The 24402-nt window shown below is 36.8% G+C and overlaps 1 protein-coding gene across 5 annotated transcripts in view; it reads left to right on the top strand.

Annotated features, from left to right (window-relative positions):
* The window catches only part of LOC148943690 (polynucleotide 5'-hydroxyl-kinase NOL9), a 90449-nt gene that overhangs the window by 37357 nt on the left and 28690 nt on the right, over window positions 1-24402 (top strand). For all 5 annotated transcript variants that reach the window (XM_089100987.1, XM_089100989.1, XM_089100991.1 and 2 more), the window contains exons 2-3: window positions 12352-13491; window positions 16542-16895. In XM_089100987.1, coding sequence (XP_088957113.1) covers window positions 12381-13491; window positions 16542-16895 — 1465 coding nt within the window. In that variant the 5' untranslated portion in view covers window positions 12352-12380. The remainder of the gene's footprint in view (window positions 1-12351; window positions 13492-16541; window positions 16896-24402) is intronic.

Genomic DNA, 24402 nt, shown 5'->3' with positions numbered 1-24402 from the left:
AAACAGCTTGCATAACTTGTGGACAGCGATTGACAACAATGAATGGATTGAAAAAATAGCTCCTAGCCCTAAAAAGGGGGTTTAAACCATATCAATGGCTGAAACACAGGGATCACGACTGCTTGGAAAGGACTTTCAAAGTATATTGTGTTACAAAGCAGTTCTAAATATCTCACTATATATGTATTTTAAATATATATTTGGATGAGCGCAGTAGATATCTAAATTTTCTTCCCATGCAAAAACCCTTCCCATCAGTTAAAAACCCCCTTTAATAAGTTATGCCCCATAGCATAACTTACAACGCCTACCCCCGGGCCCGGGTGGGCTGTGTCGACACCGGAGGTGTTTGTTATCAGACCTTTGACCTATTTTAACAAAATGTCAAGCTTAAAATTTTTAACGGAAGCATTTAGGGTGTGGAGGAGGGGGGGGGGGGCTAGTCACCCTCCAATCTCTTTTGACTCTTAAAAAGTGAACAAGAACTTTCAATTTTCAGTCAAATGAGACCTCTCCAAAGTTTATACAACCATCCCTTCAATAAGAAATAATGGGAAGGATTCGGAAAATCCTTAAATTACAACTCTTGCCCTGAGGGCTGTGGGGGAGTTGTCATCCGCAAAGACCTAATTTCCAGAACTTAAAACTACGTTTAATAAAATGGCTGTCTCAAAATTTTGATTGGATGTGTTTGGGGAAAAGGTTGGCGTGAGAGGGGGGTTAGTTGCCCTCAAATCACTTTCGACTATTAAAAAGGGCACTAGCCCTTTAAATTTCCAATCGAATGAGCCTTTTTTGAAATTTTTACGACACCACCTTCTGTAAAAACCTTATATGCCCCCATAACATAACTTAAAACCCTTGCCCTGAGGGTCTGTGGGGGATTGTCCTCCTCAAAAACATATTTTCTATCTGGAAATCAACTATGCTGATCAAAATGGCTATCTCAAAATGTTGTTTGGATGCGTTTGGGGAAATGATGGGCGTGGGGGGATGCTAGTTTCCCTCCAATCACTTTCGACTATTAAAAAGAGAACTAGCCCTTTGAATTTACACTCGAATGAGCCTTTTTTGAAGTTTCTACGACACCGCCTTCTATAAAAACCTTATATGCCCCCAGGTCATATCTTAAAACCCTTGCCCTGATGGTTGTGGGGGAGTGTCCTCCTCGAAAACATATTTTCTATTTTTAAATCAACTACGCTGATAAAAATGGCTATCTCAAAATTTTAATTGGATGTGTTTGGGGGAACGATGGGCGTCGGGGGGGGGGGGGGCTAGTTGCACTCCAATCACTTTCGACTATTAAAAAGAGCACTTGCCCTTTAATTTCCAAGCAAATTGGCCTGTTTTTAAGTTTCTATGACAACTCCTTATACGAAAACCTTATAGGCCCACACGGCATATCTTGAAACACTTGCCTTGACGGGTTTTGGGGGAGTTTCCTCCTCAAAAACGTATTTTCTATCTGGAATCAACTACGCTGAACAAAATGGCTATCTCAAAATTTTGATTGGATGGGTTTGGGGAAATTATCGGCGCGGGGGGGGGGGGCTAGTTGCACTCCAATCGCTTTCGACTATTAAAAGGGCAATAGCCCTTTAATTTCCAATGCAATGAGCCTGTTTGAAGTTTCTACGACAACGCCTTCTATAAAAACATTATATGCCCCCAAGGCATAACTTGAAACCCTTGCCCTGAGGGTTGGGGGGAGTGTCCTCCTCAAAAATATATTTTCTATCTGGAAATCACCTATGCTGAACAAAATGGGTCTCTCAAAATTTTGATTGGATGCGTTTGGGGGAATAAGGGGCGTGGGGGGGAGGGCTAGTTGCCCTTCAATCACTTTCGACTATTAAAAAGGGCGCTAGCTTTTTGAATTTCCAATCGAATGAGCCTTTTTGTGAAGTTTCTACGACAACGCCTTCTATAAAAAACCTTATATGCCCCCAGGGTATAACTTAAAACCCTTCCCCTGAGGGTTGTGGGGGAGTGTCCTCCTCAAATATATATTATATCTGGAAATCAACTACGCTGAACAAAATGGCAATCTCAAAATTTTGATTGGATGTGTTTGGGGAAATGAATCCTTAAATTACAACTCTTGCCCTGAGGGCTTTGGGGGAGTTGTCATCCTCAAAGACCTAATTTCCAGAACTTAAAACTACGTTTAATAAAATAGCTGTCTCAAAATTTAATAAAATAAAAACCTTATATGCCCCCAGGGTATAACTTAAAACCCTTGCCTTGAGGGTTGTTGGGGAGTGTCCTCCTCAAAAAAATATTTTCTATCTGGAAATCAACTACGCTGAACAAAATGGCTATCTCAAAATTTTGATTGGATGTGTTTGGGGGACTGATGGGCTTGGGGGGGGGGGGGGGCTAGTTACACTCACATCGCTTTCGACTATTAAAAAGGGAGTCTGAGGTTAAGTTTAAAATGGCCTTTACTTTTCTTTGAAAAACTTATTTTTCGGAAAGTTTTTTTCAATTAATCATTTTAGTGGCAAGTCTTCCAGATGCAATGTATTTATTAAAATACAGAGAGGCTAGTGACCTTGAGTTTGACTAGTCTTTTGTACAAAAGACTAATTTCCATAGGCGAGCAAGTAGAAAGGGTGCACTTGATCAACCCCAGATTAGATAGCACCAGCTGCAGACTTCATAGAATGAGTATTGAATTTTAATCATTTGTCAATAATGACACTAAGATCTCACTCATTATTTAAAGAAGAGATTGGGTGGCCTGATGGATCAGATGGAGATGAAACTTTTAGTTACTTTTGGGGAAGGGCAATGGGACTTTAGATTTTGTGTCAGTAGGAGTAGATGGTCTAAAATAGTATTGTTTCTAATCTATGTAAACATTTTGTGCTATAAGCACAAAACGTGCTATTTGTAAACATATCATGGCTACAGCAGAAACTGCAGTGTTAGCAACCTGGTAAAAATCATCTTTATATACAAGATGATGTTATATTGGGTATGATGTCATATTTGAGTGACTCTGCTACCTGGTTCTCTTGGGTTTGTTCTTTCTTATATCCAGCTATATTAATTATATGCCCTTGTCATCTCAACTTAAAATAGACCAAGCCTTAAAGTATCTGACAAGTTTATTGAAATCAGAATCGAGTATGTGTTTTTAATATGCATGATTGGAAGGCCCCAAGCTTATAGTACCCAACTTTGTATGTATAGACATGTTGTAAATTATTTGATTAATGATTATTCAAGGATCATCTCAGGACTTTTCCTAAATGATTAAATTTAAAAAAACTTTTTCCACAAAATAAGTTTTTTAAAGAAAAGTAAAGAACTCCATTAAACCAAAAATGTGAAAAAATCAAATCAAATAATCTACCAAGCATAAAACTACCACAAATCACCATAAATAAATAAATAAAACCCAAAACGAATAAAAATTACAAGAACTAACCAAATCAAACTCGAAACGACCAGAAATTTACATAAATTGTGTGCAAAACCCCTATGCCTTCCCAAGGTCAGAACAAAATTTGCACTTTACTGAAAAAATATAAATGTTTTTACTTTTATAACATTAATAAATCAAATAATATTAACATTTTGATCACTAAATATCAGCATATCTATATTAAGCTTACAATGAACATTCATTTGTACTTCTCATTTTTCTTTTAATGGAGTTCTTTACATTTCTTTGAAAAACTTATGTTGTGGAAAAAGTTTTTAAAATTAATTTCTGATTGTTTTATATTGACCTAGTCTTTTCAGGGAAAAAGAAAATAATGCTTTAAATCTATTTATTTTTTAGGACTTTATAGTTTGGCCTCCTATTTGTATGCTGGAGAAAAATTTTCAGCAATTTTTAACAACATACACCCTTTTAAAAATCTGGACAAAAATTGCAGTGTTTAATTTAGTTTCATACCTCCTCTAGTTGACCTGAAAAGTAAAAATTGATACAATTCGCAAAAAAATCTGTTTACTTTTTTTGATAGCTTGGATACACTTACGCTATTTTGATTTGGTTAAATTTTAAGAGCAGATTTTGGAGGGTCCGCGTGGGAGGGTGGGAGTGGAAGGGTGATTAGTTGCCCTCAAATCACTTTCGACTATTAAAAAGGGCATCAGCCCCTTCTTATTTCAATCGAATGAGCCCTTTTCGAAGTTCCCACGACAACTCCTTTGATACGAAGTGCCCTGGTCTAAACAATAACAACAACAACAAAAATGTCAAGCCTTCCAATCACTTTGGACTATTAAAAAGGGCATTAGGCCTTTCGATGTCCTATTGAATGAGCCCTTTTGGAAACGACAACGCTTTCTATAAACACCTTATATGCCCCCAGGGCATAAATTACAACCCTTACCCTAAGGTGTGTTGGGGGGGGGGGGTGGTCATCCTCTTAGACCGAATTTCTAGAACTTTCAACGACGTTAAACAAGATGGCTATCTCAAAATTTTGATTGGATGTGTTTGGGGAAATGGTGGGCGTGAGAGGGGCGGTAGTTGCTCTCCAATCACTTTCAACTATGAAAAATTGCCCTAGCCCTTTCAATTTCAATCAAATGAGCCCTTTTGAAGTTTCTACAGCAAAACTTTCAATAAAAATCTTATATGTCCCCAGGGCATAACTTACAACCCTTGCCCTGATTGCTGGGGTTGGGTTTGTCATTCTCAAAGATCTAATTTCAATAACTTTCTACTACGTTGAACAAAATGGCTATCTGCCCTTTCAATTTCCAATCAAATGAGCCCTTTTGAAGTTTCTACAACAAAACTTTCAATAAAAATCTTATATGCCCCCAGGGCATAACTTACAACCCTTGCCCTGAGTTCTGGGGGGGGGGGGTGTCATTCTCAAAAACCTAATTTCCAGAACTTTCTACTATTTTGAACAAAAAAGCTATATGAAAATTTTGATTGGATGTGTTTGAAGGTGGGCGTGAGAGGGGGGTTTGTTACCCTCCAATTGAATGAGCCCCTTTTGAAGTTTTACGACAACTCTATCTATAAAACCTTATATGCCCCCAGGGCAGAACTTACAACCTTTGCCCTTGGGGCTCTGGGGGGTTTATCGTCCTTAAATACATAATTTCCAGAACTTTCAACTGTGTTGAACAAAATGGCTATCTCTAAACTTTGGTTGAATGTTTTTGAGGAAATGGTGGGCGTAAGAGGGGGGGGGGGGGTTAATTACTCTCCTCTCACTTTCAACTATTAAAAAGGGCAATTTCAATTTCCAATCAAATGAGCCATTTTGAAATTTCTATAACAACTTTCTATATAAACTTTAAATGCCCCCAGGGCATAACTTACAGCCCTTGCACTGAAAGCTCTGTGCGGGTTATCATCCTAAAAGATCTAATTTCAAGAACTTTCAACTACGTTGAACAAAATGGATATCTCAAAATTTTGATTAGATGTGTTTGGGAAAATTGTGGGCGTGAGAGGGACATTAGTTGCTCTCCAATCACTTTAAACTATTAAAAAAGGCACTAGCCCTTTGATTTTCCAGTTGAATGATCTCTTTTGAAGTTTCTTCGCTTTCAATAAAAACCTTATCCGCCCCCAGGGCATAACTTACAACCCTTGCCCTGAGGGCTGTTGGGGGGGGGGGTTGTCATCCTTAAAGACCTAATTTCCAAAGCGTTCAACTATGTTGAATAAAATGACTGTGCAAATTATTGATTAGATGTGTTTGGCGGCAAGATGGGCGTGCAAGTGGGGTTAGTTGCCTTCAAATCATTTTCGACAGTCCAAAAGGACACTTGTCCTTTTAATTTCCAATCGAAGGAGCCCTTTTTCAAGTTTCTATGACAAAGATTTCAATAAAAACCTTATATGCCCCCAGGGTATGATTTGTAACCCTTGCCCTGAAGACTGTGGGGGGCGTTCCCTGCTCAAAGGTATAATTTCCTGAACTTTGAACTGCGTGGAACAAAATGGCCTTTTTAAAAAGTTTTTTTAAAAAGCCTTTTTTAAAGTTTCTACGACAACGCCTTCTATAAAAAACCTGATATGCCCCTAGGGCGTAACTTACAACCCTTACCCTAAGGGCTGTGGGGGACTGTCCTCAAAAACATAATTTCTATCTGGAAATCAACTACGCTGAACAAAATGGCTGTCTCAAAATGTTTATTGGATGTGTTTCGGGAAATGGTGGGCATGGAAGGGGTGTTAGCCGCCTTCCAATCACTTTCGTCTATTAAAAAGGACACAAGCCACTCCAATTTCCAATTGAATGAGCGCTTTTTAAAGTTTCTGTGATAACTTCTTCGATACGAAGTGCCCTGCTCTAAAGGTAAAAATTAATAAATAATACATTTTGCCAACATCGTTCTTATATGCCCCCAGGGCATAACTTAAAACCCTTGCCCTGAGGGTTGTGGGGGAGTGTCCTCCTCTTTACTTATTCCCCGTTTCTTGTCTCGTTCTCGATTGTCCCCGTTCTTTACTTAGGCAGCGCGATCGCTGCCTGTGATTTATGCAAAAACTTTCTATATAAACCTTATATGCCCCCAGGGCATAACTTACAATCCTTGCACTGAGGGCTCTGAGGGGGCTATCATCCCAAAATACCTAGTTTCCAGAACGTTCAACTATGTTGAACAAAATGGATATCTCAGAATTTTGATTGGATGTGTTTTGGAAAATGGTGGGCGTGAGAGGGGTGTTAGTCACTATCCAATCACTTTCAACTATCAAAAAAGGCATTAGCCCTTTCAATTTCCAATTGAATGAACCCTTTTGAAGTTTCTATGACAACACTTTCAACAAAAACTTTATATGCCCCACAGCATAACTTACAACCCTTGCCCTGGGGGCTTTGAGGGGAGGGGTTGTCATCCTTAAAGATCTAATTTCCAAAACTTTCAACTACGTTGAACAAAATGGGTATGTAAAAATTTTGATTGTGTGTGTTTGTGGAAAAGGTGGGCGTGAGAGGGGGTTTAGTTGCCCACTAATCACTTTCGAATATTAAAAAGGGTACTATCCCTTTGGATTTCCGATCGAATGAGCCCTTTTTCAAGTTTCTACGACAAAAATTTCAATAAAAACCTTATATGCCTTCAGAGCAGAACTTATAATCCTTGCCCTGAGAGTTTTGGGGGAGTGTCCTCCTCAAAATGTATTTTCTCTGTGGAAATCAACTACGCTGAACAAAATGGCTATCTCAAAATTTTGATTCTATGTGTTTGGGGGAATGATGGGCATGGGGGGGGGGGAGGCTAGCTGCCCTCCAATCACTTTTGACTATAAAAAAGGACACTAGAACTTTCAATTTTCAATCGAATGAGTCCCTTTTAAAGTTTCTACGACTGCCCTTCCATATGAAGTGCCCTGCTCTAAAGGAAAAAAATAACAAATAGTACATTATTCCAACATCGTTCTTATATGCCCTCAGGGCATAACTTCAAACCCTTGCCCCAAGGGTTGTGGGGGAATGTCCTCCTCAAAAACATATTTTCTATCTGGAAATCAACTATGCTGAACAAAATGGCTATCTCAAAATTTGTATTGGATGTGTTTGGGGGAATGATGGGCGTAGTGGGGGGGGGGGGGCTAGTTCTCGCCAATCACTTTTGACTATTAAAAAGGGCACTAGCCACTTCAATTTCCAATCGAATGAGCCCTTTTCGAAGTTTCTCCTTCGATACGATGTGCCTGGGTATGGAGAAAAAAAAAACACATGTGCCCACATTGTTCTTTAATTAGGTAGCGATAGCGCGCTGCCCATGATTACATCATGTAAGAACCTTCTGTTACGTAAAGTAAAATATAGGCTGGTTAAACTAAAAGGGGATGTTAAAATAAACTTATCAGATATTACCATGACTGAGAGGTAGATGTTGCTCCCTCATTCAGTGCTAATTATTTTTTTTTTTTTTTTTAGTATTAATTGCACTTTGTTGAGAACTTTATAAACAAAACTGATTGCTGTTTTAAACCTTTTATAAATTTTTGAAGAACAGAGTTCCTTTTACGGTTTCATCATATTCAAGAGATGGGAAACTTCAGCCTCCATCTTATCAAGGATAATTCCTGTTGGTTTGAAGTTTTGGCTTCACCATTTATTTCAACTTTTTTTATGTCAGCTTTGTTAAGCCACCTGTGTCAGACATCTATTTTTTTTTCAATTACCTTACATATATGACACTGAGAATCCAATCCATACATTATTTTTTGGACAACGTGTTGAACTTTTGTTACAAAAAATCCAATGTTAAACTTTTGGTTGTATCTTTTTCTTTTATCTGTATTCTATTAGCCAAAAACAAGCAATTACTACTTGTAAATCATAATAAAACAAACCTTCCAAGTTTCATTAGTCAAAAGAATGTGTATTGGGGGGGGATGCAGGGACTGGGGAGGGAAGGTATTTGTGAGGAAAATTTGAAATTGCTCAACATCATAAATTAATCATATATGCCTTGAGGGTAGTGTTTGGAGGCCCCCTGTTCCCAATTTTGAACCCAAACCAAACTTCGTGGAGGGTGAAGGAGCTCTTGCCTTCTTATTGATTATAAATATAGCGTCAGCTTCTGTTACTTTGAAATACATTGTTGCTGACTTAAAGGGTTAACCTGGAAAATACCCAAATCCTACATGAGTTTGAAACTTTGAGTAACATTGCAACTGCAGGCACAAAAGAGAATTTGGAGGGAAATCCACTCTTCATCCGAAGAACTTGCGGATCTTACTGAAATTGACAAAGCTGTTAATTGTACCCAACAAGTACCTTGCTGTACCAAACGAGTTTACTTGTACCTCACTTTCTAACGTCCAGAGCTAATAGGTCAAAGCCTCCTCTAATGAAGACCCGTGTATTGCGTTCTGGAAGTATCAAAGAGAGTGCATTCAAGTTGTGGTGGTCCTTGCACAAATGGTTCTTGAGCTGCTGGACATGAACGCAATAGCCAATCATGTCTTCTAAACGACGGGTCTGGTTGTCACTGCTAAAAGATCCTCAATCACTTCAGTAAGAATCAACCAGCTACAGTTCGTCCATGACAACCACAAGCTGGTGTAGGATGTAGTCCAGCTAGAAAAACGATTGGATCTTAAGATTTTTTTTTCATTTCTTTTCTTTCTGTTTAATACAAATCAAATTATGTTCTTATTGTGTATCCATATCCATTTCAGCGGAAAAAGAAATGTTTCCGGCAGTGTGTCAGTCAGGATCCATGTCCATGTTCCATTAAAACATGTTTTCATCATCCTGCTCTGATTTGTCTTGATCCAGGGCAATAGGAGATTCAGCGGACTAGGACCAAGTAAGGGGCGAATCAATATGCGGTATTTCTCTTTGCTTTTGGTACAAATCATAAAGTTTGTCAGAAAAAAAAATACATAATATTGAGTTTGAAACACTTAAAGAACTTTTAGGAAGTCATGGACGACATCCTGAAGAGACTTTGCACCTGCAGCAAGTCTAGTTTACGTGTCATTATGTAGTACATGCCCTCAGCATTCTAAAGGGCTTTAATGGAATCATTTGTTAAATTCAGATTTGAATGATACATCACTCTGGGTGTTTTGAACAGGTTTAACACTCCTTGACAAAAAAAAAAAAAATCTTGAAACGACAAACGAGTCTGTGACCAGTATAAAGAAAAAGAAAAGAGCAACCAAGCGAATATTTTGACCGTATACTACAAGGCGTCTTCAGCGTAGAGAGAAAAAAAAACGAAAAAATAACTTTATTCTAAAACTAAATAATGTAAATAAAAATAGGTATACAACAAAACAACCTAACTAATATATATACAATTAATTCTCAGTTGCTTTTGTTTGTTCATGGCAGTAGCTGGCTAATGTGAGTATTAGGCTAATTGTCAAAACAAATAAATGGATCGGGGTTGGTTCCAATCTTTTAGGTTTTTTTTTTTTTTTTTTTTTTTTTTTTATTCTGTTTGAGATTTTGCAAGTCTTTGCTTTTGAATACAGGTTCATTTTTTAAAATAACATCGCAACTAGGATCAATATTTAGATTACCAATATATCTTAAAAAAAAAAAAAAAATAGAATCTAAAACTAAAATAATGTACCGTAAATAAAATAGATAGGAGGTTTTTTCTTTCTTTTTTTTTCTGCTTAAGACGCCTTGCAGTATACAGGTGAAATATTTTTGTGATTGTTCTCTTCTTTTTTTTTTCATACTAGCCATAGACCCGTTTGTCGTTTCTTGATTTATGTCTTTACTTTGTCATGGCTGGCCATTTCAGCTTTAGATCTTTAATTAAAACTCCTTCCTGATAGGAAAAATCCACGTCAACCCGTGGCGCGCTGCTGTTTTCTCCTTGGGCACAGCTATTTGCCACAAAAAAGAAAATTGGTGTGGTGTAAGAGTTTATCAGACAAGCTTCAACTGATTGTCTTAAAGAAATTATGTCTCCCTTTGTTGCTAATGAGAGTTCCCGATTATTGAAATAATCTAGTGAGCACCAAAAGTGTGGTAGAAGTTTTCTGGCAATGGCCAAACTAGGTAAAGCTAGACTTTGCTTTTCGCATAGAGGTCTGCTGTTGGCTATGGCTTTTTGATTTGACCTCAGAATCTAACTCTGGAACTCTGAAAGAAATCGAATGACTGAGTAGTCAGTGAATACCCAACTTACTGCAATTGATGGTACACAGATCCTTGAAGGACTGGAGAATGTCTCCATTACTAAATATTTATCACAGTCAGCCAAAGGGCTAAGGGCAAGCTACTGCGTTTTCCATGGGAAAGAAACAGAGAAGAAAAGGCAAAACGTACAACAAGAAATGAGAGTAAGAGGTTGTCTGCAAAAGGCTATTTTCAATCCAGAAAAAAAATCAAAAGGAAGTAAAGGACAGGTAAGAACTTACGAAAGATATTGTTCTGTCTTTTCTATAGAACACAAACTTCCAGATAAGTTACTTGAAACTAGATTTCAGGATTTGAAATAATTTCTTGAAAGAATGGACTCTTCCAAATTTGGATTGGGCTAAGGGATTCGTACTTATGTTTAAAAAGGAGAGGAGAAGAAAAGGGATGTCAGAATTCGGGTCGAAACGAAAACATGCTTTGATCAGTTTTTGGGTAAAAGGCCAAAAAATTAGTCTGCTTTCTATTATATTTGCTGCATACTAGCTCTGATTATTTTTAACTAATAAACGAAGTATATTAACTGAAGAAAGAAAATAACCAACTGGAATGGGCCATAAAAGGTGAATAGAATTATGATGAAAAAGAAGAAAACCAATGTTTACTGTTTTTACTACTGTAGCGGTGTTTGCAGTTGGCCACTTTTAGTCATGTTCTGTAATTGACAATCACAAAATTCATTTTTCAACAGTTTTACTGTGGTAGGGCTATACAGTTAATTATGTGCTGGGATCTTTTTAATGGGGATCAGATAGCACCCAAGAAATAATATTTTTGCGAACCACAAAAAATAATACATTCCTAGGGTTACCAATACTATACCTTGAATTCTGTTCTAGGGATGTTTTCGTGGATTTTAGAAACTACCCATGAAATTAAGGTTTTCGGAATCATAAACGACAAGCTTTACGAATATCACCAAGGTCACATTTTGAATTTTGTGGAAGGAACTTTTCATGGCTTTCAGAAAGCACTTCTGGCATTGGAATATTTTTACAGTTGTTGGTGACATTAACAGGATATGTAATGACTTTCCAGAATTTTTTTTTCAACAGTTTTGTTTTCCAGAAAAATTCGCTTTTTCAACAGTTTTACTGTGCTAGAGCCATGCAGTTAATTTTTTGCAGGGATCTTTTTATGGCTTTAAGATAACACCCATGAAATAGTATTTTTGGAAACCACAAAAAATAATACGTTGCTAAGATCACTGTACCTATACAGCACCTTGAATTCCATTCTAGGGACTTTTTCGTGGATTTTAGAAAGCACCCATGAAATTAAGTTTTTTGGAATCATAAACGACAATGCTTTACTAATGTTACCATCTTACCAAGGTCATATTTTGAATTTTGTGCAACGAACTTTTTATGGCTTTCAGTTAGCACTTCTGGCATTGGAATATTTTGACGATTTTTGGTGACATTAATAGGATATGCAAAAACTTCCCAAAACAATTTTTATTTTTATTTTTGATAGATCAGGAGTTGAACTAGGTAAATTTCCAGAGACTTCAGAATTGGTGTTTGAGCCGACTCTTGAAAAGTTTTATTTACAATAGCCCCTAAGATATTAAAGAAATTTCGTCCAGAATGTTATTGTCTTTTGGTAGCAGTCTTTAGGTTGTAAACCGAGATTTTAAGGAGCATTTAGGTAAATCTGTCAGCTCTGTAGATATTACAATATAGTAAATTTTGGATTAGTTGGTTATGTGCTTATATTCATTATTTTTTTTTAGGTTGGAATATAAAAGGATCTTGAGAAAGAATGGATATTGACCTGAATAACAAGAAGTATCAAAAACTCCTAAAAAAATATGCTCCTACCCATAGCCTAAATGAGTCACCTCAAAGTAATACTCCAGCTGCTAGTATGTACAAATCTCAACCTGAACAAAGAGGCAATAAAACTCACCTACATAGTCCAGGGGTTCGGAAGAAAAAAAGAAGAGTTGACCAACAAAAAGCTACAAAAACTGGATTTTTGGATAAAAATATTCCGGCAAATGAAGATTCCGTAGTAAATCATGAAAATGAAGAAGTTTTACATGAGCAAAACTATGTTGAGCCTTCCAGATCTAGCTGCTCTTTCATCAATGACAGCACTGAATATATTGAGGAACATCCAGAAAGCAGTTTGAGTGAAAGTCATGTTGAGTATCCAAATGCACCCAACATGGTCTCTACTCCAACTACTGAAAATTATAAGAAAAAGAAAATGAAATTTACAGAAAATAAAGATTCAAAAGCCAAAAGACTAAATGTAGGAACAAGATTTGTTCAATCACCTAAAATGTCTGAACGCTCTATGCCGAAAATCATTGAAAAATTAACTTCACAATTAAAATTTTCAATTTTTCCAAATCAGGCTTTGTTATATATACCAAAGTATTGTTCATTTGCTCTAAAAGGGAGGGTTAGACTCACGGTTTTGAAAGGTGACGTTGAAATTATGGGTGCTGTTTGCAAAGCATCTGATAAATCTTATGAAATATATTCACCAAGAGGCTATAGTTTGGTAGTGGTCAATTGTCTGGGCTCAATTAGCGACTTTAACTTCGCGACTTTCTTGCATGATAGAAATATTGATATGGATAAAACTGTCGACGTTAATGAAGTTCTTCTTCTTCTGGAGAAAATTGATAATAAAATCGTAAAGTTTTTTGATGAACACGTTGGGGAGAATTTGCTTAGAAATGATGGGACCCTAGAGAGTAACTTATCAGGGGAAGAGCTCAAGTCGCATAAAGAGTTGAGTCGACAGTTACAATGTAATGTTATAACTAAGAATGTTTATTTGAGAGCACGATATTATGAAGGGAACCACGAATGGAGAGACATTGTTGGAAGCATCACAGAAACAAGGAACAGTAGTCATTGTAAGCAATGTTTAATTTTCGTTAAAACAAAATATTTGGTTTTGATATAATCACAAATACGTAGTCAAATTTGGTTGTGCAGCTGTTTTATTTAGCTCTCTCTCCTTTAACTTTTTTGTCTATTCTATTGACTCTGATTTGGCTTGACAGTTGTTTTTTCTAATGCAGACTATTTACTGATTCTTCTTTTGAACATCTAATTATTTTTCTTCTGATTCTTCCTTCATCAAAGAGTGCTGATTTCCCTCTCTGTTTCTTGTCCTCGTCTGTCTGTCTTCTATCTCTTTCTCTCCTTCTATACATCTTTCTCTCTCTATCTTCCCCCCTCTCTGCTTCTCTCTCTTTGCCTTTTTTGCTAATTCTTGGGGATTTCTTGTTCTTTGTGTGGTCTCTGAGGCCTAGTTTTTCTTTGATGAATAATAATTAAAAGAGCTTTTACATGCTTTTATTTTTGGAAAGCTGTGTTTATATCATGTGTATGAAGCTTGTGACTCTAAATCTAAGATTTTCTTTCTTTTTACTCTGATTCCAAGTCTTCAATCGATTCTAAATCGTAAATCTTGGCCCCTGTTTTTCAATAATACTTTGTTACGTGAAATCTTTCCCTAAATTCTTTCGTTCTTTTTTTTGTACCAAGCAAGACGCTTATTTCTTATTAAGTAAATAACATGGCCATTTTGACGGGACAACTATTGGGATGACGACCTGATTAATACCCCTTCGTATTATCTATAATGTCACTACGTACTATATGTAATAACCTGTATTTTTAATGTAAAAGTTTAAACCAAGAGTTCAGGTTTGTTGATTTATTTGTTATACAAATTGTGTTTTCATTTATAAGAGAAAATAGAGAAATATAAAACTAAGTTGTCAAACTTTTAATTAAGATAGTGAATAAAATAAATTAAAAAAGCTTGGATATTTTCGTTTTACAAAATACTAACCAGAACGAATAAAAACTAAAATAAGTCACTAAAATGTGCAACAAACGATTCGGAAAAGATGATAAAAATAGCAAAAACGAAGAGATCCCTTCTGAAGACACTTATTGGGCTTTACATTTTAGTTCCGGCTGCAGTTTATATACATTCGCAGACTGGTATTCCCTTGCAATTATTGTTGAGATAATCAAATAAAATTTGTTTTTATTCCCCTCCCCCATTGTTTATTATTGAAAAAAAAAATTGAAAAGTAGGTCGCACTTCTCAAAGTAACAAAAGTATAGTATTTTTTTTTTTTATAAAAAATCTTAATTATACCCAAGCAGGCATATACGCTGGGAATTCCAAGGCCCATGCCCTTGGGTAATACTCCCAACTCAAAAGTCTTAATTTAGGACGACTCTGACTGCATGAGTGGAAAATTGGCCGAGAGCATAAGATCTTGACTGAGGCAGACACCATCTTGACTTGAACATGATATTGACTTTTTTTTATATCTGTAATAAGCTGATTACTGCATTCATAACGTTCATAGCTGCATTCATGACGTTATCTCAGTTTTTTTAATGAATGAAATTAACTAAAATGATGCATGAAAGGCGTTTCAAGGAAGAAAGGGCTGGTCAGACGTAGCGTTTTTCAAGCTAAATATGGCCGTATTTGTTCAATACGCTATTTTTCGCCAGTAATAATTCCTTTGAAATTTATGCTTGTTTTTTATGCTGACTTGTTAAAGTTAGAGGAATTATTTGGATAAATTTGAATGCCTTGAACTCTTTCTATGGAAACACTTACTGTTGAGCTCTAAGCTAATCCAATATCTCTTTATATGCTGCTTGATGGCTTGGCGAAAAAATTTCCTTCATTAAGCATCAGTGGTTCAAAAATTTAAAACGTTTGTAAAAAAAACTGCTTTAATGTCAAAAAAATCTTTGTGTTCGCACATGTACTCTCTTTGGAAGGTCTGTCTAGCCTGTAAATTGATGAAATTTCAATACGATGTGTGAGCACAGTTATGGTCAAGTCAGTCTGTCATGTGTATAAGATTTCTACAGTATTCATATTGTCCATAAAGGCTTTTAGTGTTAATAAATATCATATCATAGGAAAAATTAAATAAAGATTAGTACGAATATTTGTTACTGTTAAATCAAACGATTAGTACCAGGGCAGTAAACTCTGCTCAGTGAAGCAAATTTTAGACATAGAAACGGTGTTGGGCGTATCCCCCCCCCCGCAGAAATGCAATTTCCCTATATCCTGATTCACACACGAAAAATCGTTTTCTGTGATTTTCTAGATTTAGTTTTATTGGCATCCATTTATTTTTTTTTTGTCAACTCAATTCGTGACTAGTTTTGATCAAAGTATACAAAGAAAAAAAAACTTGCTTTAATAAAAAAAAACAGTTTAAAATATGAATATTTTAATTGAATTTCTTGCTAAGATCTCTCCATGGGTGACCATAAGCTGATTTTTTTTTTTTTTAAGGGGCGGGGCTTACCTGGTCTAATTAGAACTTCCAATGCTGTATAATAGAAATATCAAAACAAAAATATAAAAATATAAGGCAGCGTCATTCAGTCGGGTGCCCATGGATCTGTCTCAAAGTTCAATTGACCTGCTCTGTCAATTTGCAAGGCTCAGTTGACCTGCAAGGCGGTTAATTAATTCAACTATCACTACATACGAATTCTATAGCAATAGAAGATCAAATACAATCCAAAATTTACCGAGGTCAGAACGTTTAAGACATAGTAATGACGTGATTAATATTCACTCACATTTTTCTGACTGTCAAACTTCATTTTGACAGTTTTACGGATGTTGGGTCTCTAATTTTAGTTATTAGAGTAAAAAAATATATTAAGGGTGCTAGGAGGGGGGAAACGAGTATTCCTGGAGTAGTGACCTATCTAGATCTTTTCGTCACATCGGAAAATGTCAGGTTCCATCTTTTCAGAGAAAAATTATCGTGCAATTTTCAAGAATATACATAAACATATACAATTTTTGTTTGCTCAAAGACATAACAAAAAGTGACACTGTTGTGAAAGCAGTAGTTGGGATACAATTGAATTTTAGCGAAATGAATCAATTTTCCAGGTCGTGTTGCCCTTTGTGGTGGCAAAGGTGTTGGCAAATCAACCTTATTGAAATACCTGGTCAACAGTTTACTTCAGTACAACAACGAAGTCCTTATTATAGATGTGGACCCTGGCCAATCTGAATTCACTTTACCAACATGCTTGTCAGTGTTGTCGATAAAGGAACCAATTTTTGGCCCAAATTATACTCACTTGACTAAACCCGAAAAATGCATCTATTTGGGAATGATCGATGTGGCAAAGTGTATGAGAAATTACATAGATGCTGTTGCACAACTTATAAGATGGTTTGTGAGACAGAAGCAGTATGTAGGGAAACCTTGTATTATCAATACGATGGGTTTCAATTCTGGTAATTATGTTTCTGGCTACTTCAGATCGAAAATTTTTAGTATTTAAATTCTTTCGTTGATTGATATTGAGTAATGACAAAAAAGGCTGATTAAGCCTGACTTAAAAGTAATGTGGAAAAAATGAGATTTAAAAAACTAAAGTTCTACTCGCTTCTGGCATTGATGTAATTTTTTAAGAAGAATTTTTTTTCTGTCAAATATTACAGAATATGTTCTAATGCAAATGCAATAATTTAATTAGGTGTATTAAATCTAATTTCAAGACCTCAATAAGAATAAAATTTAATAAACGAATTTAATTACAAATTCAAAAAGGGAATTAAGAACCTTCGTCTAACTGAAAGGCTGAGTGGATTTTCTTTAAATCAGAACTTCAGATTGTAGTTGATAAAGAGTGTGCTATGTGTGAAACCAAAGTATTTTGCGCAAAGAGATTTGGACTTTACTGAAAAAATACAAATGAATGTGCATTGTCAGTTTAATATACATATACTGATATTTAGTAATCAAAATGTTAAAATTATTTGATTTATTAAGGTTATAAAAGTAAAAACATTTATATTTCAGTAAAGTGCAAATTTTGTTCTGGCTTTGGGATGGCATAGGGGTTTTGCGCCCAACTTATGCTAATTTCTGCTCGTTTTGAGTTTGACTCGGTTATTTTTTTTAATTTCTGTTCGTTTTGGGTTTCATTTATTTATCGATGCTGATTTGTGGTAGTTCCAATGTTAATAGATTATTCTATTTTATTTTTGCTAATTTATGGTTTAATGGAGTTCTTTACTTTTCTTTGAAAAACCTATTTTGTTGAAAAAGTTTTTTTAATTAATTTCTGTTCGTTTTATATTGACATAGTCTTTTCGGGAAAAAAGAAAATAACACTTTAAATCTTTTCGTTTTTTAAGACTTTATAGTTTGGCCTGCTATTTGTATGCTGGAGAAAAATTTTCAGCAATTTTTATTAACATACACCGTTTCAAAAATCCGTACACAAATAGTACTGTTTAACTTAGTTTCATACCTCCTCTAGTTGAGCTGAAATGGAAAACTTGATACCATTCGCAAAAAATCTGTTTACTTTCTTTAATAGCTTTGATACACATACAGTATTTTGATTTGGTTAAATTTTAAGACCAGAAGTACCCTCGAAAGTTTGAACATAATACCCTCAGTCGTTCTTGGGATACTGCTGAGATGCCTTATTGGGAATTAGGATTATCACAGTGTGTTTTGATTTAATCTTAAGGCAACATTTAGCTTTAAACATAATGGGCAAATGGGAGGGTGGGAGTGGAAGGGGGACTAGTTGCCCTCCAATCACTTTCAACTATTAAAAAGGGCATCAGCCCTTTCTATTTTCAATCTAATGAGCCCCTTTCGAAGTTCCCACAACTCCTTGGATACGAAGTGCCCTGGTCTAAACAACAATATCAACAAAAAATATTACTAATCACTTTCGACTATTAAAAGGGCACTAGCCCTTTGAATTTCAAATCGAATGAGCCCTTTTCTGAAGTTTCTACGACAACGTCTACTATAAAGCCTTATATGCCCCCAGGGCATAACTTAAAACCCTTGCCCTGAGGGCTGTGGCGGAGTATCCCCCTCAAAAACATATTTTCTATCTGTAAATCAACTACGCTGAATAAAATGGCTATCTTAAATTTTTTATTGGATGTGTTTGAGGGAATGATGGGCTTGGTGTGGGGGGGGGGGGGTAGTTGCCCTCAATCACTTTCGACTATTAAAAAGGGCACTAGCCCTTTGAATTTTCAATCGAATAAGCTTTTTTTGAAGTTTCTGTGACAACGCCTTCTGTAAAAACATTATATGCCCCCTGGGCATAACTTAAAACCCTTGCCCTGAGAGTTGTGTGGGAGTTTCCTCCTCAAAAACATATTTCTATGAGGAAATCAACTACGCTGAACAAAATGGATATCTCAAAATTTTGATCGGATGTGTTTGGGGTAATGCTGGGCGTGGGGGGGGGGCTAGTTGCCCTCCAATCACTTTCGACGATTAAAAAGGGCACTAGCCCTTTGAATTTCCAATCAAATTAGCCTTTTTTGAAGTTTCTACGACAACGCCTTCTATAAAAACCTTATATGTCCCCTGGGCATAACTTAAAATCCTTGCCCAGAGGGTTTTGGGGGATTGTCCTTCTCAAAAATATATTTTCTATCTGAAAATCAACTAGCCTACGCTAAACAAAATGGCTACCTTAAAATTTTGATTGGATGTGTTTGGGTGAATGATGGACGTGGGAGGGGTACTAATTGCCCTCCAATCACTTTCAACTATTAAAATGGGCACTAGCCCTTTGGATTTCCAATCAAATGAGCCCCTTTTGAAGTTTCTATGATAACACCTTCTATAAAAACCTTATATACCCCAGGACATAACTTAAAACCCTTGCCCTAAGGGCTGTGGGGGAGTATCCTCCTAAAAAATATATTTTCTATCTGAAAATCAACTAGCCTACGCTGAACAAAATGGCTATCTCAAAATTCTGATTGGATATGTTTTGGGGAATGATGGGCGTGGGAGACTAGTTGCCCTCCAATCACTTTCAACTATTAAAAAGGGCAATAGCCCTTTGAATTCTCAATCGAATGGGCCTGTTTTGAAGTTTCTATGACAACGCCTTCTGTAAAAATCTTTGCCCTGAGGGTTTTGGGGGAGTGTCCTCCTCAAAAACATATTTTCTATCTGGAAATCAACTACGCTGAACAAAATGGCTATCTCAAAATTTTTATTGGATGTGTCTGGGGGAATGATGGGCATCGAATGAGCATTTTTTGAAGTTTCTACGACAAGGCCTTCTATAAAAACCTTATATGCCCCCAGGGCAAACTTAAAACCCTTGCCCAGAGGGTTTTGGGGGAGTGTCCTCCTCAAAAACATATTTACTATCTGGAAATAATCTACGTTGAACGATAATGCTATCTCAAAATTTTTATTGGATGTGTCTGGGGGAATGATGGGCATCGAATGAGCATTTTTTGAAGTTTCTACGACAACACCTTCTATAAAAACCTTATATGCCCCCAGGGCATAACTTAAAACCGTTGTCCAGGGGGTAGTAGAGGAGTGTCCTCCTCAAGAACATATTTTCTATCTAGAAATCAACTACGCTGAACAAAATGGCTATCTCAAAATTTTGATTGGATGTGTTGGGGGAATGATGGGCATGGGGGGGGGCTAGTTGCCCTCCAATCACTTTCGACTATTAAAAAGCGCACTAGCCACTCCAATTTCCAATCGAATGAGCCCTTTTCGAAATTTCTACGACAACTCCTTCGATACGAAGTGCCCGGGTATGGAGAAAAACAAAACAACCAAAAACACATTGTGCCCACATCGTTCTTTATGATATTGATCGGATGTGTTTGGAGAAAAGATGGGCGTGAGAGGGAGGTTAGTTGCCTTCAAATCACTTTCGACTATTAAAAAAGGCACTGGCCCTTTGAATTTCCAATCGAATGAGCCTGTTTTGAAGTTTCTACGACAACGACTTCTATAAAAACCTTATATGCCCCCAGGGTGTAATTTAAAACCCTTGCCCTGAGGATTTTGGGGGAGTGTCATCCTCAAAAACATATTTTCTATCTGGAAATCAACTACGCTGAACAAAATGGCTATCTAAAATATTGATCGGATGTGTTTGGAGAAAAGATGGGCGTGAGTGTGGGGTTAGTTGCCTTCAAATCACTTTTGACTATTAAAAAGGCTATTATTCCTTTAAATTTCCAATAAAAAGAGCTCTTTTTTAATTGTCTGTAACACAGATCTCAATTAAAACCTTAAATCTCCCCATGATATAACTCATAAATATTGTCCTAAGGACTGTGGGGGGAGTGTTCAGCTCAAAGGCATAGTTTTCAGAACTTGGAACTGCGTGGAACAAAATAGCCATCCAAAAAGGTTTATTGGATGTGTTTGGGGTAATTGGGCGTCTAAAGGATTTTAGTTGCCTTCCAGTCACTTCCAGCTATTAAAAAGGCCTATATTCTCTTCGACATCCAATCGAAGGAGCCCTTTTCGAAGTTGCTGCAACAGTACAGTATATAAATACCTTATACGCCCCCTGGGCATAATTTACAGTCCTTGCCCTGAGGGCTGAAAGGGGGGGGGGGTTGTCATCCTCAAAGATCTAATTTCCAGAACTTAAAACTACGTTGAATACCTATCTCAAAGTTTCGATTAGATGTGTTTGGGGAAAAGGTGGGCGTGAGAGGCGGGTTAGTTACTCTCTAATCAGTTTCGACTATTTAAAAGGGCACTAGCCCTTTGAATTTCCAATTGAATGAGCCTTTTTTAAAGTTTTTACGACAACACCTTCTATAAAAAACCTTATATGCCCCCAGGGCATAACATTCAACCCCTGGCCTAAGGGCATGTCTTAAGGGGGACTGTCCGCAAAAACATAACTTATGTCTAGAAATCAACTATGCTGAACAAAATGGCTCTCTCAAAATTTTTATTGGATGGGTTTTGGGAAATGGTGGGCATGGACGGAGTTTTAGTCAACTTCCAATCGCATTTCAGTATTAAAAAGGGCACAAGCCACTCCAATTTTCAATTGAATGAGTGGTTTTCAAAGTTCCTATGAAAACTTTTTCGTTACAAAGTGCCCTACTTTACAGGAAAAAATTAATAAATAATACATTGTGCAAACATCGTTCTTATATGCCCCCAGTGCATGACTTAAAACTCTTGCCTTGAAGATTGTGGGGGAGTGTCCTCCTCTTTACTTAGTCCCCATTTCTCGTCTAATGCTCGTGTGTCCCTGTTCTTCACTTAGGCAGCGCCATCGCGCTGCCTATGATTTAAGCAACAACTTTCTACATAAACCTCATATGCCCCAGGGCATAACTTAAAACCCTTGCACTGAGGGCTTTGAGGGGGTTATCATCCTCAAAGACCTAATTTCCAGAACGTTCAACTACGTTGAACAAAATGGATATTTAAAAATTTTGATTGGATGTTTTGGAAAATGGTGGGCGTGAGAGGGGCGTTAATCGCTATCCAATCACTTTCAACTACTAAAAAAGGTACTAGCCATTTCAATTACCAATTTAATTAGCCGTTTTGAAGTTTCTATGATAACGCCTTCAATAAAAACTTTGTATGTCTCAGGGCATAACTTACAACCCTTGCACTGATGGCTCTGAGGTGGTTATTATCCTAAAAGACCGAATTTCCAGAACTTTCAACTGCGTTGAACAAAATGGATATCTCAAAATTTTAATTCGATGTGTTTGGGAAAATGGTGGGCGTGAGAGGGGCGTTAGTCGTTATCCAATCACTTTCAACTATTAAAAAAGCACTAGCCCTTTCAATTTTCATTCGAGTGAGCCCTATTTGAAGTTTCTACGACAACGGTTTCTATATAAACCTTATATGCCCCCAGGGCATAACTTACAACTCTTGCCCTTAGGACTGTAGGGGGAGGGGTTGTCATCCTTAAAGATCCAAATTCCGAAACCTTAAACTACGTTGAATAAAATGGCAATCTAAAAATTTTGATTGGATGTGTTTGGGGAAAAGGTGGGCGTGAGAGGGGGGTTAGTTGCCCTCAAATCACTTTCGACTATTAAAAAGGGTACTAGCCCTTTTAATTTCAAATCGAATGAGCCCTTTTTCAAGTTTCTACGACAAAGATTTCAATACAAACCTTATATGCCCCCAGGGCATAACTTATAATCATTACCGTGAGGGTTTTGGGGGAGTTTCGTCCTCAAAAATATGTTTTCTATCTGGAAATCAACTACGCTGAACAAAATGGCTATCTCAAAATTTTTATTGGATATGTTTGGGGCAAGGATGGGTGTGGGGGGGGCTAGTTGCCCTACAATCACTTTCTATAAAAAACCTTATATGCCCCCAGGGCATAACTTACAACCCTTGGCCTAAGGGCTTGCCCTAAGGGGGACTGTCCTCAAAAACATAATTTCTATCTGGAAATCAACTATGCTGAACAAAATGGCTATCTCAAAATGTTGATTGGATATATTTGGGGGAATGGTGGGTGTGGGGGGGGGGGCTAGATGCCCTCCAATCACTTTCGACTATTAAAAAGGGTACTAGTCTTTTTAATTTCCAATCGAATGAGCCTGTTTTGAAGTTTCTACGACAACACCTTCTATAAAAACCTTATATGCCTCCAGGGCATAACTTAAAACCCTTGCCCTGAGGGTTGTGGGGGAGTGTTCTCCTCAAAAACATTTTCTATCTGGAAATCAACTGCGCTGAACGAAATGGCTATCTCAAAATTATGATTGGATGTGTTCGGGGGAATGATGGGCGTGGGGGAGGGCTAGTTGCCCTCCAATCACTTTCGACTATTAAAAAGGGCACTAGCCACTCCAATTTTCTATCGACTGAGCCCTGTTCGAAGTTTCTACGACAACTCCTTCGATACGAAGTGCCCGGGTATGGAGAAAAACAAAATAAAACACATTGTGCCCACATCGTTGTTTACTTAGGCAGCGCTAGCGCGCTGCCTTTGATTAAGGGAAAACGATGTAAAACAAAAAATCCCCCCCAGATTTAACCAGATATATTTTCACCCCTCCCCTAAACTTACATGAATTAGCTCCATTGACTGAAATTAAAAGTTTTTTTTTTTAATGCCACTTTGAAAGGAAGAAGGGTTGTAGGCTTTTTATTCTTTTTTGTTCTTTTTGATCGGTAGTATTTTATGAGGTAGCGTTTTATTCTTTATGAATTCAGATGAATTCAAGTCTGCTAAAATGATAGTGTATAGTTGTTCAATACGGATTTATCCTGGTATGAAGCAAACGAAATTATCTTTGTTTTTTGTGAGTTTCTCTAGCTAAAAATAGTATAGTGATGTAATTAGTGACACTAAACAGTGACGAAAATAAGTTGTTTACTGAAAAATGATGACGTAAACGTCGCTACTTGCTTTAAAATCTTTAATATGACCTCTGAATATTGATTAAATAAAAAAAAGCAGGTTTTTACAACTGAAAGTAAGGAGCAAGATTGAAACTCAAAATGACAGAAACTTTTACGTATATGAAGGGGTTGCCTCCTCCTCAACACCTCACAATTTATGCTAAAGTTTTTTTTTAGTACTTTCAAAAATGCTTCTTATTGTTCTAATTAAACGACCCGTGTGTTTCAGGAGTCGTTGTTAAATAATTCGGACAAAATTTAAACTTTAGCGTAAAGAGCGAGGTGTTGAGGAGGGGGCAACCCCCTTCATATACGTAATAATTTCTGTTCGTTTTAAGTTTTAATGTTGCTCCTTACTTTCAGTTTAAAAAGCTTTTTTATTTAATTTAATTTCTGATCGTTTTTTAAATAATCCTAGGAAATCTGGCCCCACCTTCACGGAGAAATACCCTCCCCGCGGAAATATCCTCAAGACAATTCAATCCCGGTGGAAATTTACTAAGGACAATTACCCTTAACAACAACTCCCCGCATAAAATTGAGACGGAAAAGACCATGCAAGGCATATAAAAAGAATTTCGT

The sequence above is a fragment of the Artemia sp. Qi Xiang Cuo genome, chromosome 15 (assembly GCF_049724085.1).
Source record: "Artemia sp. Qi Xiang Cuo chromosome 15, ASM4972408v1, whole genome shotgun sequence".
NCBI classification, from domain to species: domain Eukaryota; kingdom Metazoa; phylum Arthropoda; class Branchiopoda; order Anostraca; family Artemiidae; genus Artemia; species Artemia sp. Qi Xiang Cuo.
This window is presented reverse-complemented; position numbering and strand designations above follow the sequence as displayed.